The 13,782-nt window shown below is 32.6% G+C and overlaps 1 protein-coding gene across 14 annotated transcripts in view; it reads left to right on the top strand.

The window, feature by feature from the left end:
* Positions 1 to 13,782, top strand: part of DMD (dystrophin) — a 2,398,628-nt gene that overhangs the window by 933,626 nt on the left and 1,451,220 nt on the right. For all 14 annotated transcript variants that reach the window (XM_055081921.1, XM_055081920.1, XM_028482834.2 and 11 more), the window contains one exon: positions 2,391 to 2,478. In XM_055081921.1, coding sequence (XP_054937896.1) covers positions 2,391 to 2,478 — 88 coding nt within the window. The remainder of the gene's footprint in view (positions 1 to 2,390; positions 2,479 to 13,782) is intronic.

Below are 13,782 nucleotides of genomic sequence, written 5' to 3'. Positions count from 1 at the left end.
CTGGTGCAGGGCCCGTCCCTATTCTTTTGTCTCTGTTTTTCTTTTTTCTTTTGCCCTACCCAGGTACGTGGGGAGTTTCTTGCCTTTTGGGAGGTCTGAGGTCTTCTGCCAGCGTTCAGTGGGTGTTCTATAGGAGCAGTCCCACGTGTAGATGTATTTCTTTTGTATCTGTGGGGAGAAAGGTGATCTCTGCATCTTAGTCTTCCGCCATCTTCCTCTGTCCCCGCATTTACCTTTTAATGGAGAACAAATTTAAAGTATGGGAAACTTGTGCCAATTAGATGCTAAGGACAGAGAATTTAGAAGACCAAAGTTGAGAATTAAGAATATGTGAATTTTGAAGCTTCGTCTAGGTTCTTACCTTTAACAGTATATTGTGGCTACTTTATTTTCATGGCCTTTTCAGTTCAAGTAGCAAGCTAGAACTTTCCATGGTTCTGTACATGTTTGGGTAAACAATTCAGTAATGTCTTTGTGAAGCTGACTTTCAAGATAACCAAGAAGTTTCACCTGCTAATTGATACGGCATCCTTGGAGCATATAATCCACAAGCACCATGGTCTGTGTACTTAGAAATTTTCAAGTAGAATCCAAGATAGTAGAATGTTTCTGTTACCTTTGGAGTTTTGCTACTGATGAGATGAAACTGAGTTCTCATTTGCTGCCCTTGATGGCATAATTTAAAATGTATATATTCTAGCTAGTCTATAAATACTTTTAAAAAAAGACTGTCCTTTTATAGTGTTTTATTTCATTTATTGTGCTAAATTTTAATTTGTTTTCTTGTATATTACAGTTTTTCCTGATTGGATGTATTCTGTTGTCTACAGGCTCTTTTAGCATTTTGTACTCTTTGACCTTAAATCCAGTAATTCTAGTTCATGAACTCTTTTTAAAATAAATTTAAAGAGCTCTCTATTCGCTTGTGACTACTGCTTTAAATTGGAGAATCTTTTTAAATATTTAAAAATATTTGGATTATTTTATGAGCATTCCCAGCATTTGGTGTGCTCGGGGAATAGTCCAGTTAAGATGATTACTTACTTCTCTGACAGTGTTTTTGATGTTGCCATATTGTATATATCTATATTTATGTCTACATATCTTATCTGTCTGTCTTTATTTGCTTTCAGAGGGAAGACACTAGATCTGCACTGTGCAATTACAATTGACACTTGACACATTGTAGCTTTTAAAATTTAAGTTAAATTAGATTAAATTAACTTAAAATTTATTATCCCCAGTCATACTTGCCATGTTTCGAGTACTCAGTACCCATGCACGGCTAGTGGGATGTAATGGACAGTGCAGATACAGAATATGTCCGTCCTTGCAGAAAGTTCTACTGAGCAGTGCTCCACAGAGTGTGCATGTATCAATTATATGCCTCCCATCTGTACTCCAATATTAAACTTTGGAATATTTGTTTAAATGCCTATAGATCTAAAAGTTTTAAAAAACAGTCTGATGTAGAATAACCTCCTGCCACAAACTCAAGTGAAATCTTTGTATAATGCCACTATTAAATCACAGAAATATTGTTCTCACTATATGTTAAATACATTATAGCTTGCTTTTTCTGCAGGTTGTTAGGTTCAGAACATGTAACGTATTGTTATAGCCACAGGTTTTAATGACTATAGTAATATAGTTCTGCATCATAGCTTAAAATTGTTGTCTCTGTAGAGACATAATTAACTAGACTCAGAAGTATCAAATGCTACATTTTGTTAAGTAATTGTGTTTTTGTTGTTCAAAAGTTAACTCTGGTTAGGAGAGATGAACAAAGGAATTTAGAAAGCTTTATGAAACTGAATCTAATTTTCCTTGAAATGCGAGTACTTTGACAATTCTAGAGAGAGAAATTAATCCGCAGTCTTGTACTTAGATAAATATGGGGGGTTTTTTGGTAAATTATTTATGCTAGTATACTTTTTTCCTATTGTATATACTTACTGGATTTTTTGTTTGATTTTTAATAAAGACTATATACTTATTAGGAGCATTATCAGTGTTGTACTTTTAAAAGATAAATTCCATTTTAATTATCTGACACTTTATCATTTCATTGTTTGTTATGATTTGCCTTTGTTGGTTCTTTTGGGGGGGGGCAGTCTTAACTTATAATGCCTCAGAAACTATTATGTAAAAAAAAAGTTAAGAGTAGACATCTTATTACAAAAATTAACAATTCAGTATGAAAATGGCTTGTGATTCATTGCCATCTTGATGCTTCTAGTGCCAAGAACTTGAGAAAAAAATCTTTAGATTCGCATGATAAGCTGACAGAGTGAAATATCTTAAGGCTTGAAAGGGCAAGTGCAAGTTATAATTACTGTATAGTTTCACAGTCCTTTTATTGAATACTCACCTTTGCTATCATGCTGCAGGCCATAGAGCGAGAAAAAGCCGAGAAGTTCAGAAAACTGCAAGATGCCAGCAGATCAGCTCAGGCCCTGGTGGAACAGATGCTGAATGGTAATTACAGAGTTGATTTAGATAATCTTCTTAGGGATTAGATAAACACATAGGTTCATATTTATCAGCGGAATTATGTCAGACAAGCCCTTCCTGAATGAAAATTTAAAGTGAGTTTGTGAGCTTTTATTTTTCTTTCTTAATGCCAAGCAAATTATTAGAGGAAATTCAACTTTGAGTCCAATGGAAGAAAATGGCTTGTAGTAGAATATTGTATCAATCTGCTGCCGAGAAATCAGTTTTAGTGCAAATCCTGCTAGCATTTGTCCAAATGATTTAAGAAAACAGGATTTGCAGAAATAATTGGAAATGTAAGCAGTCATATGCGTAAAGTGGTTATAATCTGATTTAAAATAATTTTGCAGTACATTTTTTCCATACCTGTTTGCTAATAATATATTTATTTTCTATGTTGCTTTTCATTTTTTAACATGTTTAAAAGAAAATGTCTCCTCAGGGGACCTTTTTTTTTTTTTTTTTAACTTCACCTACTTCTTTAACATCTTTATTTGAGTATAACTGTTTTACAATAGTGTGTTAGTTTCTCCTTTACAACAAAGTGAATCAGTTATACATATACATATGTTCCCATATCTCTTCCCTCTTGCGTCACCCTCCCTCCCACCCTCCCTATCCCACCCCTCTAGGTGGTCACAAAGCACAGAGGTGATCTCCCTGCACCTACTTCTGAATGAAGTAAAAGTACAAAGTTAGCAAAACATATTTTAAAATAATGAATTAAAATTAATTTTCACTAACACTTGGTACCTCAAAAGCTGTCTGAACAAAATGTTATTGACGTCAATTGTAAACAAACTTCTTTTCAATTGTGATTGTTATACTATTATATTCATTTCTATAAGTATAAGTAGGTATAAGTAATTTATGAAAATCAGGGGTAATGCTATTTCTAAACAAAGTTTATTTTATTTTTCAAAGGATATGTTTACAAGAATATCATAAGAAAATGTAACAAATGTTTTTGTTATGCATGTCAGCTTTTTCCAGTACCTGCTTGCATTCTGGGGCATAAATTCTGTGTATGAATTATTTTTTTGCCTTAATTGCCATGTTGGCTTTAAAAAATTCAGTGATCTTCCTAGGAAATCAATTCATTTTCTTCTTCTAATGAGCCCCATGACTGTATTTGGTTAAAAATAAAAACAAGCAAATATGACAGCTGAGGATTGGGTTAACAAGTTAATGAATATATAGAAGATGCAAAATACAAGAAACGTTGTTTTTTAGATGCATGTTTGCTGGATGGTTTAACTGATGAGTTTGACAACAGCATATTCATGTTAAATAAAATTATATGATCTAAAAAAAAATCCTTAAACTATTACGTAATTTCTCCCTAGGAAGTGCATTATCACTTTTTCATTTTTATAAAGTCATGTAAAATCTATACTTTTAAATAATCTCTACTTTTAAATGGTCTCGTTTCATAATCAAATATCAAGTATACCTTAACTCAGATTATCTGATAGTAGCATACACTCAATTATTCAAAAAGAAGTTAAAATTTAGAATTGAAGGTAATGATTTTTTTTTGATGAAATTACATACAGGGTTAAAATGATCATATGATTAGTGATAACATAATTTTCTAGATTATTGCCCTTATAGCTCTAAATTTTGGAAGCATGAAGAAAAATCAGGACATATACTAGGTCTCTAATAAATATTAATTGACTGATTAAATTCTGTTTAGCAAAGCAAAATTAAGGCAGTAATTGAGATAATGACATTGGTAATTTTGGTCAGAAGATAATAATACTTCTGAAGGAAAATTCTAATTTCTGTAGAAAGCAAAGCACAGTAAGGGGTAGGGGTGTGATTTGAGACATTCCTCATTGGTTGACTCTGTTGATCAAATTTTACGCTTCTCATTTGTTATGCTAATAAAGATTTGGTCTAAGTGATACGTGATTAGGTTCAAAATTGGGCTATAACTAGAGCATAGATACTTCTGCTCTGCTCCATTTAATCAAACAATTTACATAATTACTAAAAAGTAGACTCCAAGATTCGAACTTATATTTTGTTCCTTTTTGTTTTGTCTTTCACAGAAGAAATTGCTTAGCATTTATTTTATGTGATTGCGCAAATTGTGAGTTAAGCCAGATGCACAATATGTGCCTGGAGTACCTCTCCAGGTATATTTCAGAGGGCCCTGCTTAACGCTATATTACAATTGCTCCACCAACAAAGAGCCAGAAACTAGAGTTTACTGATGCGGTTCATGAAGTTGAAAGACAAACTGAGGTTTCTCGAAACCAGATTTCCCAACAGTTATCTCAGTAAAGCTCTTAAATTTATAAGTTCAGAATTTCCTTTCTCAAGTGTGGCTGTGGAGTTGTAATAAAACTCAGAACCATATAAAACACACACATTCTTGTTCTTTCGTTTATAGAAAGGAAAATGACAGCTGAATCATGGTACTTCATTTATGATCTCATGTAAATGTCTATTCATTTAACCACATTACTTATCCTTAAAAATTAAGATAAAGGCAGATCATTCTTGTACGATGTTATGATGTTATGCAAGTAATACAAATATATATACATTCTATATATGTTTTCTCATGATAACTTTTAACATATATTCATAGTTTAAAAGTATGTATGGAGATTAGCATAAAATAGCTATTATATTTTAAAGAAAGCATTTCATAAACTATGTTTTATATATGTGTATATACACACACACACAAACACACACACAGGAAACTGAATTTTCTACTTAGAATAATTTGCCATAAGATTAGAGCATGTTTTAAAGTATTTAGAATGATTTTGGAACTCTTAATTTTTCCTTCAGAATGAAACTCTAAGACATGCAAAAAAATTCCTCACTGCTTATGTTTTACATCAGTTTTGACCACAAATGGTATATCAAACATATTTTCAAATCACTTTTGGCCATTTTTAAATAGCTACTGAAAGCGTAAATTTTTAGCACCACTTAAGAAATGCAAAAAACAAAATCTTTTAGTCCTGAAGGCATTTCTTGAATGAATTAAGAAAGGTGCTGAGAAACAGGGAGTGGGGTAGGGTCTTAAAATGGTTAAAAATGCAGAGATTACCATGTTGCCAATGTAGAAGAAATGGCTTTCATTCTATGTTGCAAGGTTGTGTTAAAAATCAATTGCGTGTCCTGAAAACACTGTTTCTCGTAGCACGTTTAGTTTTGCACGGTTACATAGAAGTTATGATCAATTAGAAGATAATTTTTGTTTTGGCTGCATTTTATCAAATGCAAAGTGTTATATGAAGAATATTAAAATACAGTTAATATTAAATATACTGTAAGTTTTAATATCAACTGTGCTGTGAATTTTGCAGTAGAATGATTTATATTTGAATAATATGCAGGGATATTCAGTAAGAGATTCTTATTAATTCATTTGGAACCTTTTTTAAATCAAAAACGAGATTGTGTAAATTATTTGCATACATTAAAGCTATTCATGAACATTTTCCTTATAGGTGTCCCAGTTCTTTTAGAAGAATGTAAAGGATCTTCATGATCATAATAGACTAAACTGGGAGGCTACAGTGCTACTAACAGAGAGTGTTATCTAAAAAATGTATTTCTGGGACTTTGACATGGAATTTTGGTATAATTTTGACTGATTTTTCTCTTTAACTGTTTTTTTAACTAACATTAATTTGCTACTCCTATATCAAAATCAATTGATTGGATAAGTATGGGGAATAGTGTGATAAAGTGTTGGATGGTGGAGAGGTCCTCCTCTTACTGGAGAAATTTTTCACAGATAGAATCTTTATGAAGCTTATTGTCAGTATATAAGATTAGTATCATAGCCTTAGTCTCAACAAATTATTCACATCCTAGAACTTTAATGAGAGTAAATGGGAGACTAGATAGGGTACCTAGTGATCTACTTATGTTTCCGGTAGCTGTGTTATACTGAGAGGGAGAATTTCCAAAATTTTATTTATTTAGATTTTTAAAAATATACAATATAACCTTCTTTAAGATTTATTTTTATATTTAAACACAAAATGACATAAAATAATTAAAATTTTAGGGAATTTTAGCAACTAAATATGGTAAAGAATCTTGCTACTGTATCAATAGTATTGATTATTAATTAATCCAGATTCCTAAGATTTTATTTTACTTTTTTAACTGATCTGCATACTTTAGAGCAAAAGATTTTCATCTTTTGAGTGAGATTGTGGGACTTCAGGGCAATCTAGAACATTTTTATACCTAAAATGTTCTACCTAAAAATGTGCTTACTTGTTTTTATCTATTTACAATTAGACTTCATTTTTAATTCTTTTTGTAAAATAATGTTTTTGGTTCAAATATATAGTCTCCTTATCAGTCAGATATAACAAAAAAAACTGGTTTTGATAAATTGTTTTCCTTTATTAATATTGAAATTGCCAAAAATGTTGTATCAAAACATTAATTTGATGGGTCCAAGATGGCAGACAAGTTGACTTTTTCCAGTAGACCTTGAGCCTCAGTATATGCTTACATCAGCAAGCTAAATAACACACTCACAGGTGCCATGACAGTTCCAAAACCATAAGGATCAAAAAATTGGGTGGTGGCCCAATTCCTGGAAATCCCCACCCCTTCCTAAAATAGCTGGAATACTCCTACCACTCATTAGCCTATGAAATTATCCACTCCTTTAAAAACTGACAACCCCATACCCTGGTGCATTTCTCACCATGAGATGGCCCACACTCTGTCTGTGGAGTATGTTTCTCCTAAGTCCACTCTCGCCTTCTGAGATGGCCCACACTCTGTCTGTGGAGGGTGTTTCTCTCTAAATAAATCCACTTCTTACCTATCACAAACAGACAAACATTCATTTGAAAACATATAAGCATAGCTCAATTTCCCCTTTCTTAAGCTATAAAATGGTTTCACCACAATTTCCAGAGGAGATACTCTAATTATCTAATAGGGTTCGTGATGTTTTCTACATTAAATTGTGCTTCACTTTGAATTTCTAATTGTAGTTTTCTGTGTGTTAATTAAGAGCTTGAAGACAATCACATTAAGGAAATGTTTTAATAATAGTAGTAATTATTAGTACATCAGACTAAAAGAACATTTCAGAACCATCATCCGATGAGTGTTATAGTGTTTAAGGTGATACCTAATAGTAAGTCTGCTAAGGATCGTAATTAAATAGCACAGACTGATAACACAGACAAGGCTCCTTTTATCTGTAATATTAAGTATGGAACTGTAACTTAGTATTTTGGTTTATAGTTCATTAAATACTTTACATGAATGATGTTATTTGAATTTCGACAGAACTTTCTCAGATGGGTAAGGGCAGGGATTGGGGTCAGTTTGGCTCACCTCAGAGGCAAAACTCTCATTATCTTTTCACATCATTGTGAAGGATTTTCAGTGGCAGTAACTATTCTAATTGTGCATTTTAATGGGAAGAGATTTTGTAGCTGCTCTGTACATCATTGGGACATGGAAATGTTACTATTTGCAGCGGTTCATCCTCTCCACCATGAATGAGTAGCTTTCCATGGTTGTACCCATTTCCTCTTCTCTTACTTTTTCCTGAGTTCTGGGCAGTTTGATTTACGTTTCCTGTTTTTCCACATGACACTTGAGATAGTGGTCTACACAGAGTTCACACTCAATAAATGTTGTTAATTGACAGACACATTTTTCTTCATTTAATCTCCAAAGGAAGAGACTCTGTGCCCGGTGTGTGTGTATGTGTGTGTGAAGGGAGGAAGTTAAAGTGATCACTGTTGTTGTGGAAAATTAGTCACAAAAACAAATAGACATTTCTCCAAAGAAGATATAAAGATTGCCAACAAACACATGAAAGAATGCTCAACATCATTAATCGTTAGAGAAATGCAAATCAAAACTACAATGCGATATCATATCACACCAGTCAGAATGGCCATCATCAAAAAATCTACAAACAATAAATGCTGGAGAGGGTGTGGAGAAAAGGGAATCCTCTTGCACTGTTGGTGGGAATGTAAATTGATACAGCCACTATGGAGAACGGTATGGAGGTTCCTTAAAAAACTAAACATAGAACTACCATATGATCCAGCCATCCCATTACTGGGCATATACTCTGAGAAAACCATAATTCAAAAAGAGTCATGTACCAAAATGTTCATTGCAGCTCTATTTACAATAGCCAGGACATGGAAGCAACCTAAGTGCCCATCAGCAGATGAATGGATTAACAATATGTGGCACATATATACAATGGAATATTACTCAGCCATAAAAAGAAACGAATGGACCTAGAGACTGTCATACAGAGGGAAGTAAGTCAGAAAGAGAAAAACAAATACCGTATGCTAACACATATATATGGAATCTAAAAAAAAGAAAAATGGTTCTCAAGAACCTAGGGGCAGGACAGTAATAAAGACACAGATGTAGAGAATGGACCTGAGGACATGGGGATTGGGAAGGGTAAGCTGTGACAAAGTGAGAGAGTGGCATGGACATATATACACTACCAAATGTAAAATAGTGGGAGGGAGGGAGACGCAAGAGGGAAGAGATATGGGGACATATTTTTATGTATAACTGATTTACTTTGTTATAAAGCAGAAACTAACACACCATTGTAAAGCAATTATACTCTAATGAAGATGTTAAGAAAAACAAATGAGTAGGGATCTGACTTTTTGCTCTTATAATTCAATACTGTTTAGAAAGAGAAAAAATGAAAAAGGTTATATTCATAAATTTATGTATTCTTATTAGGGATATGAATTTTATGTCAAACTATTTTTAAAAGCTATTATTTTTAAAATAAGATGATGTGGCAGTTGTATAAAAGTTAGTGTCACCAGAAAAACCTCTAGAATTAGCCTATAAAACTCAGACCTCATTTTCATGGACTCTAATTAAATTTCTATCACATTTTAGGCTGTTACACTGAATGCCGAATGTATTTGCAATGACCCTCATTTAATTTGCAACAAAAATAGGGGACTATTTATTAGGAACTTTATTTTAAGTTTTCATTCCAAATATTCTTCTAATTCAAGAGCTCTGAAAACACAGGTTTTTGCATTATTCTACCCTGACTTTATGGCTAATGATGAATATACTTGATGAGGAATACTTCACTTTAAGTGGCAGTTTTGAAGTACTTCCATGGAAGGTGGTGCACAATTAAAATTATTCTAACAGTCTGTTATGCACTGTACACAAGTAATAAAATTAATGGATGCACTTCAAGTAATGATCCATTTCCTCTGGGTGCAATATATTTATTCATAGACTATTTCAGGGGTTGTTTAGAATATGAAATGTGAATGGATTATGATCCATTATCCCTGAGATTCTAATGTGCTGCTACACAATGGTTTCCGTAAGTATTGTTCATAATGCCTGGTGAGTTAGTGTTTGTATTCTTAAGTAGCTAACAAAAAATTAGAAAAACAGATGGTCAGATGATTGATACTTCAAACTCTGCAGAAATTTACACTTACAAACCGTCATGAAACTTAAAATTTTCAGTTAAGCATAATTCTGTGAATACACTTAAAACAATTATATATAATAATAAAATTATTCATAGTATTCGCTGGGGAAACACTTAGTACCTTTATTCTGCAAAAGTTTTAAGGGACTTTCTCATAATCTCATTACTAGTACTGGATAATAGATGGCCAGTTAATTGATGAAGTTGAAGTAAGGGCATTTCTAATTTTAGTTTGAGAGACAAACATTAAGTAATGTGACATGTGACAGTGCTGTTGATCCCTCCCCCAAGTATTTTAAAACAGACTTGAAGCAAGAGAGACTGCATGCGTCTTGTGTTTGGCTTTTCATGTCTGTGGCTGTTGCTCGCCCAATGTTTGTATTCGTACGAAGTAAGATATCGATTTGGTGTTGGGTGAGTTCACAAGTAAAGTGTATTTATTTCATACCTACTCTAAGCTGAGAATTCTATCAGATACTGCCAGTGGAGAGATTTTTCTTAGGGGGGTTTATAGTTTAGAAAGCCAGGTTATACTCTAGTTGAGCAGGAAGCATATTCATATATGAATTAATACAGTATTTCCATTCAAATCGTTAATAAATAAAATGTCTGATTTTCTGCAGTCAAAATCATATCTTCACCAGTGACATCTAGAAATTTCTGTTTTTAACTTTTAGCATGGCTATCCTGTGTAAATTTAATTTCATATGATTACAGATTTATGACCAATTATTCCAAGATTCTCTAATAAACTCTTATGGGTTCATCACTGATTGATATAATTTCTCTTAAAAGTGTATAAATATACTTTCTATATCCCATATTAGTGCCATATTATATAAAATTACTATCTTTAAAAAATATGTATTTTTTTTCATAAATGACCCTTTTCAGTAATTAAAAAGACTCCCCCCTCCCTAATTTACCATTTGAAAGATCTGGTTTCTTTTCCTTGTTTCCTACGTGTTCTTTTTCGTTTCTTTATATTAACAGTGACTAATATTTATTGGTTGCCTAGTATATGTCATGCTTGGTGTAACAATTCACACATGTTAACTCAGAACCCTGATAGGTGTCCAGTGAGGTCAATTGTATTTTTTTAACTTTTTATTTCATATTGGAGTATAGTTGATGAACAATGTTGTGTTAGTTTCAGGTGCACAGCAGAGTGATTCAGTTATACATATACATGTGTCTACTCTTTTTCAAATTCTTTTCCCATTTAGGTTATTACAGAATTTTGAGCAGAGTTCCCTGTGCTATGCAGTAGGTCCTTGTTGGTTAGCTATTTTAAATATAGCTGTGTGTACATGTCAGTTCTCAGTCCTTGGATGGGAAAAATGAGGCCCAGTGTGATTACCTAACTGAACCCAGTTCACTTATTTAGTGAAGCAGTGGTGGGGGGCAGGGACCAAATTTGAACTCAGGTATGCCTAATACCAGAGCTTTTGCTGTGGACTTTTATACCCTTTTGCCTGCTTTTACCATTTATCCTAATAAGGAGCTCCTTCTTTTACCTATTATTATATTTTAATTCCCTTTATTCGGTTATAAAAATCAATATGCTCTTCAGTGGAGAGTATGTAGACTTCATAGTGGATTTGTACTAAATTCACTTTTCTCATTTATATTAATTCCTTTTGCAGCAATGTTTAGCATCTGGACATTTTTTAGGCACAACATATTGAACTGATAGTTTTGGGTAATGATCAAGGAGTCATTAAATTCTAGCTCTGGATTTTAATAGGTACCATAGAACTTATTGATACTTCATTATAGTTTGATTTGTATTTTGCTGATTAAATTAACATGCATTATTCTTATTAAAATTAATTTATGATTTTATTTTTCCAGTTGCTAAGGGGTTTTCATATGGTTGACCTCAGGGACGGTGAGATAATTTTCTCTGTATTCCCTTATCATTTGGACAAATGCTAAATAAATTCAATCCAGCGTCGTTCCATCAGTACTTTTAATTTACTTTAGCATCTCTTGTTTGCCTGTCATGGACTTGGACTACCAAGGACTGACTTCCTTCTTCTAAGTGCCTATTCACATTTAATATATGCTGAAAATATTTCTCCTAAACATCTGGTCATTTAGATCCATGGCACATTTTTGAATCGTTTTCTAACATAATTTACAATTTCTACCCTGTATACTTTTAAATTGTTCCCTTTCGTTTTCCAGCAATAATATCAGCATTTTATTGTGGTATTTTTTTCTCAAATTGAGTGCCTATATGACCGGAGATTTGGATTCTTCCCTTATACTTTGTAACAAACATGATCATTTTACAGCTATAGTTTCTTAATAGCATCCCCCAGAACATATTTTAGTATAATTCTTGGTCACTGCTCAAAACCAAATTATCCCAAACAGAATATCCCACAACACATCCAGATGTCTCAATAAAACCAGTCACTTCCTTAGCTGTTAGGGAGGGTATTAGAGGAATATTTAGCTCCTGCAAACCATGGGCTGCCTTTTATAGCTGTATATATAGAAATATACATATATTATCTTTTTACTCTTTAGTTTTTCAATTAATTTTTTTCAAAAATATATCAGGCAAAGAAGGAGGAAAAGATCGTTGCCAACGATATTTGCGAAGTTTGTTTTCTCCAGTGTCATCCTGGCTAGTGTCAAACTCTGAAATGAGCGAAGTTAGAGTTGTGTTTCAAATGGATTGAGAGACGTGGTTTGGCAGCATGACATAATTACAACAAAATGAAAATTAGGTATCTGAGCAGAGGAAAGTAAAGGAGAATAAAGTAATATAGTTGTTGACTTCAAATCCATGTCTTTTGTTCTTTAAAAAGAGTGAAGTGGGAGGCATGTACGAGTCAGTAAAACCACAGGCCTCACATTTGCTAGAGATGGTCTTCACTTTTTAATAATGTAATAACTTACTTGTCAGTTAACTAAATCACATTACCAGAAAGTTGTGTACAATGGACATTCATAAAAGAAGATTCTCCTAGACAACTTGGTCTTCACTAAATCATTTAACCCCTAAAATACTTTAACTTAGAGGAAGAATCTTACAGTGAGCTTATGATCCCTTTTGAGATCTGCGGGTATATGTAGGAATAGGAAACATTTGAATATTCAGTGTTTCAGAAATATTAGAAAGTTAGTGTTATCATAGGTATGTTTTAATATGCGTATCATATTTAATATATTTCTTTATATAGTGTAATTTATTAAAGAAGTTACTATGTAAACAAATTGTGTGTGTGTGTGTGTGTGTGTAAGAACATTACATATTATGAACTTTAGAGAGTTAATAATGTGATATTGCTGTACTTGCATTGGATTGGCACTAATCGTATTTCACATTTTGACAAAATTTAAATAAGATGGTATATGTTAAAAGACATAGCATATTCCCTAAAACGTACTAGATTTTCCAGAAGGCTGAAGTTGATAATGATATGCTTATGTTTCCATTTTGCCCTCGATAGACTTCTTCTGCTTTAATATTTCTATAGATGATTTTAAAACTTTCAGATCAACTTCCACATTTGTAAATGATATGTAAATAATTTGAAAACCTTTTTTCTAATTAGAAAGATTATTTTACCTAATGCTTGTTTCCTTTCTTTGGACTCATGGGCAATCCGCTTATTTCTGGCTTTCTGTAGCATAAACAGAGAATTATTGATTTTTTTATACATATTCACTTTTTTCCTTTTTTAAAAAATCCAAATAACATTTCAACCAATTCAAAGGCGTTTTAAAAAATAAAAATGTACGTGACTTTTTAGAAGTATAGTTTAATAATATACATGATATTTAACATTTATTTGGAA

This window comes from Physeter macrocephalus, chromosome 21 (genome assembly GCF_002837175.3).
Source record: "Physeter macrocephalus isolate SW-GA chromosome 21, ASM283717v5, whole genome shotgun sequence".
Taxonomy (NCBI): Eukaryota; Metazoa; Chordata; class Mammalia; order Artiodactyla; family Physeteridae; genus Physeter; species Physeter macrocephalus.
Note: the sequence above shows the minus strand (reverse complement) of the source record. Positions and strands in the feature narration are given on the sequence as shown.